Below are 6,486 nucleotides of genomic sequence, written 5' to 3'. Positions count from 1 at the left end.
TAATAATAATAATAATAATTTATGTTTAGAATCCGATTAAAGACTATACGTTACCAATAAAGACATTAAAGAATTGGTTCGAAGAAATAGTCGTGACCAGAAAAAGAGAAGAGTTGTCGCAATTGTTGGTTAAGCTCATGAACACTACAAAAGGCGACAAAAATATTACGCTTCCTGTAGTGAATTTCCCTACGCAAGACGGTAAATTGAAAATGAAAACTGAGAGTAACGTCGAGAAGAAGGCGGATGGAGACGACAATAGTAAAAAGAAAATAATCTCTGCTGATACGGAGAATCGCGTTAGTAACAACCAATCAAATCAAATGGAAAGCAACGATACCAGCACCGAAGTGATTATTAGAACCACCACGTATCAGATCATTCCTTATTCTCCTTCCACGAGTTCGAACTCATCTGAAGGCAATTCAACGGAAATGTCCACTGAATCTAGAACTCCTCAGGCGAGGTCAGCCTGAGATTAAAAAATATTGTACTTTTTAAAAGAGGATCTTAGAATGCCGTAATCGATGCGCGAAAAATGTATGAATGATAAATAACGCGTCTAATTTTCTGATTTATTATTTCAGATCATCCAGTGAGACGATGACCTATTTAAAATCTAAGCGGATCCCGAGGCTAGCTTTGAGAGCCGAGAATCAGGATGAGCCTCAGGTGGCCAAAAAGCACAAAGGGGAGCCGTTTGATTCTTGTAAATAAATGTTATTAAGTTGAATTTTTCTTTCCTTTTTTTTATATAATGATAATGTTAGTCCACAATGTGTGTGCAATCGTGCACGTTTGCACACGTTCAAGGAAAAAAACAACATGAAATCATTTATGTATGTAATAAATAAATGTAGTTAATACTTCATGAGATGAATAAAAACATCCATCATAACTATATTCCTAATATCTCTTAAATGTTTAGTCTGCATGGACCATTTTATATATTTTGTATTATGTATCTGTATTGTATTGTATTACAAATAAGTTATGTTAACGGTGTTGTCCGTAATCGCCACAATGGAACTTCGCTCAGTTTCCTTATTTATTTTCCTATTTAATTAATAAAATAATTACAAGTAAAAGTATATTGTGAAAAATATAATTTAGCCATTCATTAGATACATATTAAAATCAATTTAGAAAAGTTGCGAACATTAAGGTACGATTATAAGTGGCACTCCCTGGTTCTGTGTATTATACGTATAGAAATTCGTAATTCGGGAGACAATCTATTTAAAGCTGCAACGCGGATATATCTAATTAAACCGGTCGCCAATTTTAAGTGGGTACATACACACAACTACGTACCCACTTAAGCTAAAGCGTTAAATCTCGCTGCCGCGCGCACTAAAGGATAACAGAATTTAGTCGTGAGTGTTTTCTAACAATAAGTAAACGTTCGCTCCGTCGCTGAAATATGTTACTCGCGATGATAAATGAAATCCGATGACAGACACACGTAAGTACTAGCGTATCACGTTGACTCCTGAGTTAAATACTAAAGTGAAGAGAATCATCGAAATCAGTGAAACCATAGTTTTTCACCGTTACGTAACTGGAGACCTGGTTTTTTATTAGATTCGGACTACCCACACGCAAACGTGGAAACTTTATGCATTATTTTGTACGAGGAAAGAAATGAATGCACACAAATATCTTCTAATTACACCATTGTGAATAACAGAAAAGTTTTTAATGATACAGAAAAACTACTTCTAAATAGATTACTTAATTTCTTCTCCTTAGAAATTAAATACAAGAATCTGCATAATGCATTAGAGGTATAACTGATTTCCATTTCTGCAATATATTTCAGTGAAATAACATTAGGTCACAATAAGCTCGATCTCTAACTTAAATCAGATTTCCGTTCACAAATCATGATAGATGACATTGAAATATAAGAGATATATTTTTTAGCTTTTATTCATGCATCTGAATAAATATTTCGTTACTTAGGTAACTTTTTAGTTTCCGATTTGATAAGATCCGATATATCAAGTGAATAATCAATTGACGCGGCATGGCAGCGACATTAATCGCATTGGCAGTGTCCACGCTGTACATAGTGCTCACGAGCCTGATCGCGTACTGGTTGAGGAGGTACACGATCTATTACATACGGGACCCGTTCGTTAGATCGCTATTCTTAGAAGGAATCGCTACCGGCGAACTTTGCGGGGCGTGTTTCGAATTGATAATAAGTGAGTATGTAGTCTAGCGCAACGAAACAATTGATCAATTTTATAATGTTAAAAAATCCATTTATAATATATAAAACTTTGCCTATGCTGTTTTTTTTACAATTTTTATTTCTTCTTATGATCGGGACATGCAATATTCGCAGAATTAAATGTAGTAATCTCCTTAATACAATGCACATTGTCTGTGAAATTATGTTCTACATTAATTCGCACCGTACCGAAATATATAATGAACAGTTGCGGATAATTGGGGTGTATCTATGTATGGCGTTTACCTATTTCTGCTAACGATATGGTGGTCAATGAATTGGGGCGAGGCCACGGCTTGCCCGTACACCCACATCGAGGACGTCGTGGAGGGAACGAAATCGGTGCGCGACGCGTTCCTCCTGATTTGGGCGGAACTCGTCGGCGGTCTGGTCATTTTCCGATACATTCAAGTACTGTGGGCTCTTGAAATCGTTTCCACGCACAAGAACAAGGCCTTCACGGATTGTACCACCGATCTGCAAGTGCGTAGATCGATAGCTTTAGATTTCCGCTCATTCCTTGTTTTTAAGTCTACTTATAAGTTTACGGTTTGTAATTTTTTATTTATAACATTAATTGTACGAAGGTGCCTGTAATATTCGGAGCGTTCATCGAAGGAATCGCTACTTGCATATATCGCGTGGTGTCGCGCGGCTTAAGCGAAATAAACTCGAGATTCAGCACTATCCTCGACTCTTTTATTGGAACCACTTTGGTAATCGCGGGTTAGTACAATTGTACGTCTCCATTGCCGACTTGATTTCTCGGTCAATCAGTAATAATGCATTCGATCACCGATTCCAGCTTTCGATTACTCCGGAGGCTACTTCAATCCCGCGCTGGCGACTTCGTTGAAGTACGGATGCCTGGGAACTTCTTTCATGGAACACGTAATCGTTTACTGGGTCGGTGCTTGCGCCGGTTCTGTAGCTTCGTTAAGAGTTTACAGGCATCCAATTATTCAAGGATACATGGAACAGTACAAGACAAAAACGCTTTGAAAGTATGTATAGGGAAACGTTGGGAACAGCTCGTTGCTCCTAATTTCCTCGTGTTCACTTCGTGTTATTGTTTGTTTAACTCAATACTTATCTTCCGTGTATACATAATTGGCACGGGTATCGTGCGAGCGCTCTTCCCTTTCGTCAAGACAAAAAAACGGCGGCGTATGTTTTGCGCACAAATTTCTTCAAACTAATTAAACACCAGACGAGCTGCAATACTTCTGCCTATCCTTTTATGTAAAATTATTCCTCAAGTTTTTTGAATCTGATTTTTTCCTAATTCAGAGAACGACAATCGCGACAGAATGTTTTAAATTCGATATTGACGTAAAGTGTACATAGTGTAATATATATTATAATTGTATATAAAACGAAATAATGTGAATAGCAATAAATTTACTTACAAACAAACTTGCATAATTACATAATTTATTACCTATTATCATACACTTATATGTATAATTCAACTACTTATAATTATTATTAATATACTATACACTTATTTTATCATGTACTTGTTACTCGACAAACAGCCATAATTAAAAGTCTACTATACGTAATACTGTTTGTATTTGTTTTACACAACTCCTTGAATACTTTTCTAATCCATCCTCCTGATTTCAAATCGATTCATGTCGTTTACCAAAAAATCTTCCTATTCGGTATAAATAAATATGCGAATCCATTCGCCAGACACAATGTTATAAATTCAATTTACAACGTGATCGTACAACTCTAGTAACGCGTCCATCATCCTGTTTCTATAAGAAGGGACCGTTTCGACTTGTTCACAAAGCAGAGGCGACCTATCGACGTACAAAACGTTCTCCAACAGTTCAGGTTGCTCTGAAAAATATTTGCTGGCCGCGGTCGGTTCCAAGAGCATGATGGGTATGTTCAAAACACCGTGGGCTATGCACATCACCCTCAGGTCTTCGATGGAGGCGAGAAATTGGTCCCAGGGGAATATCTCGGAGACGTCTAGCCCGGCTTCGTGCAGGACCTCGGACATGGTCTCGTGGTACAGTTTGTAGAGGTCCGTGCTGTGTTTCTCACGGAGTTCGCGAGTGGTTGTGAACTGGAGGAAGCAGAGAATGTCGTGCGCCGGAGGGTTGTACCTGAGGAACATTGATAAAAGTGTTATACAAGCTGTCCCATTTAAATTGCATAAAATTATTGTACAGCTATACTCTGTCACCGGTAATTTATGTATTACGTAAGACAAATCATTGAAGGAGTGGCAAATAAATCGTATATGTGTAGGACAATAGATTATTAAATGGATTATTCACGAGGCAGCAAGTTATTGATAAAACAGTACCATTAAGTGAATCATTAAATGAATTAGACGGTTATATAAGTGGTTCATTACCTGGCCAACTGAAAGTCGATCAAACAGCACTCCACCGGTTTCTCGTCCACATCGTATTTAAACAGTATATTGTTCGCCCATAAGTCACCGTGGCACAACACGTTCTTGTGTTTAATCGAGGGTAGTAATTTATTAGCGTGATCCACGCACATATCGATTACCTTTACGGTAAATTTTTCGCGCTCCTCCTCTTTGAGGCCCGGCATCATATTTATTAAAGACACGATTCCTTTGACCGCAGCGTCGAACATCGATTTCGATCTGCCCTCCTTCAGCGGCCATAAGGTTTCTTCCATGCAGTGGGAGAATTCGTCCTGATAAAGACGATGATTGATGAAAAATTATAAACAATATAATAAGAAATTATACATATGCATATGTAGGAATTAGTTTTTACGTACCTGTAGGCTTTTCTGATACAATTCTTCGAATATAATTGACTTAGCATGGAACCTGGCCAGCGTCCTCATCAAAATTTGGCAATGATCCAAGTCAAAGGGTTTTAATTTGTCGGTCATTTCATAACCGTTGTGGCCCATGTCCTCCAGAACGATTACGTCGTCTTCTATACCCAGGAAACACTCGGGTATATAGCTAAATATTATTAAACAAAATTAATAATAAAGACTTTTTTAAACGCAGTATAACTAAAACATTGAAAATATTATTGAATATTTGTATAACTAAAACATTGAGAATATTATTGAATTATTGAAATTAATACCTTTTCTTGCCCCCGACGCCGACTGTGTCCGTTAGCACTTCCGGAAATAGCGTGGTGTATAATGCTACTTCTTTTTTGAAGCTTCCGTACTGTTGAATAAAGTCATATTGTGGACTGGTAGCAGGAGGTGGCAATTTGGTGAAGAAATTAATGTTCTTGGTCTCAAATTCTGAAGCCACAGTTGCTTTCAGCGTGAAATACTGTCCCATGAACCCGTTCACCTCATCTATGGGGATCACTTCATACCCGATCAACGAGAAATCATGCATAGCATCCCTGTGCAGCTTTTTTTGAATGATTTCGAAGCATTCTTCCTCCTTTAGAATTTGTTCCGTAGTTGGGTTACGCATTTTTTCTGTCTCACTGATTCCAAGTCTTCTTCTTTTAATTGAATTCAGTGGAACAATTCAATGTAGACACAAAGTTTATTCGGATGGAACTTCAATTTTTATCGAGGTATCGTCGAGGCCAGGAGCCTCTTCGGACTGAACTTGAAATTCAGGCACGATCCACTCTGCGATTTCTTCTTTGTCTTCGTTAAATGTGAATAACTTCTTGCGATTTCACGTCGTAACACACTTCTCTTTTGCGGTTGCTTCAGTGAATGTTTTCTGAACTCTTCTTCACGGTATCACAGTAAGAAATTAACTTCAAGTGAAACGATCATCGACCGTAGAGTACGATTTCACGATGCGAGAAGACTATGACCAGGAGAATCACTGGAGGATGCAGTGAATCTATGCCCATTCGAGGGATATCGAGACACCTTTATATATCTTGCGACTGGGTTAAATCACGTGGACGCAAATGGGATAAATAACGCCGCGTATTCATATAGATGTATGTATGCAGGGCATTATTTTCTCCTTTATTGAGGCTGATTGGGGCTAATATTAGATCTGGTAAGCGTGACTTAAATGGAACCGAATGGATCGTTATGATTCGCTTTAATATTTAATTTCTTTCGTTCTAGTAAGGAAGAATCATGACATTAGACGACGATACCTGCATCCATGCATTTGTTCGATTTCTCGTAACAATAGCGAATTTAGAAGAACTACCGGAAATTAATAACATCAGTCTTCTTAATTAGTATCTTTAATTGATTTTTGTGATTTTTCGTTAATAGCGAATGAAGTAAATAAG

General features: G+C 37.7%; 3 protein-coding genes across 7 annotated transcripts in view; 2 read left to right on the top strand and 1 right to left on the bottom strand.

Moving 5' to 3' along the window:
* Nucleotides 1–1,029, top strand: part of LOC108628910 (ubiquitin-like-specific protease 2) — a 10,067-nt gene extending 9,038 nt beyond the window's left edge. For all 4 annotated transcript variants that reach the window (XM_018031141.2, XM_018031140.2, XM_026816817.1 and 1 more), the window contains 2 exons: nucleotides 30–466; nucleotides 588–1,029. In XM_018031141.2, coding sequence (XP_017886630.1) covers nucleotides 30–466; nucleotides 588–717 — 567 coding nt within the window. In that variant the 3' untranslated portion in view covers nucleotides 718–1,029. The remainder of the gene's footprint in view (nucleotides 1–29; nucleotides 467–587) is intronic.
* Nucleotides 1,030–1,284: 255 nt separating this feature from the next.
* AQP (aquaporin) lies at nucleotides 1,285–3,655 on the top strand. 2 transcript variants are annotated; one of them, XM_018031143.2, is made up of 6 exons: nucleotides 1,285–1,465; nucleotides 1,585–1,787; nucleotides 1,966–2,210; nucleotides 2,448–2,722; nucleotides 2,827–2,965; nucleotides 3,045–3,655. In XM_018031143.2, the coding sequence occupies exons 3-6, from the start codon at nucleotides 2,030–2,032 to the stop codon at nucleotides 3,239–3,241; spliced, it is 792 nt and encodes a 263-aa protein (XP_017886632.1). In that variant the 5' UTR covers nucleotides 1,285–1,465; nucleotides 1,585–1,787; nucleotides 1,966–2,029; the 3' UTR covers nucleotides 3,242–3,655. The 2 variants fall into 2 exon arrangements, with proteins under 2 accessions (XP_017886632.1, XP_026672621.1); XM_026816820.1 differs by lacking the exon at nucleotides 1,585–1,787.
* A 128-nt stretch (nucleotides 3,656–3,783) lies between these two features.
* LOC108628911 (uncharacterized) lies at nucleotides 3,784–6,097 on the bottom strand. The gene is made up of 4 exons (XM_018031142.2): nucleotides 5,341–6,097; nucleotides 5,018–5,210; nucleotides 4,617–4,930; nucleotides 3,784–4,362 (listed from the first exon to the last, which is right to left on the bottom strand). Exons 1-4 carry the CDS (start codon nucleotides 5,688–5,690, stop codon nucleotides 3,954–3,956), a joined length of 1,266 nt encoding a protein of 421 aa, XP_017886631.1. The 5' UTR covers nucleotides 5,691–6,097; the 3' UTR covers nucleotides 3,784–3,953.
* Between the last annotated feature and the right edge of the window lie 389 nt (nucleotides 6,098–6,486).

This window comes from Ceratina calcarata, unplaced genomic scaffold, assembly GCF_001652005.2.
Source record: "Ceratina calcarata isolate Rehan_Ccalc_2016 unplaced genomic scaffold, ASM165200v1 scaffold550.2, whole genome shotgun sequence".
Taxonomy (NCBI): Eukaryota; Metazoa; Arthropoda; class Insecta; order Hymenoptera; family Apidae; genus Ceratina; species Ceratina calcarata.
This window is presented reverse-complemented; position numbering and strand designations above follow the sequence as displayed.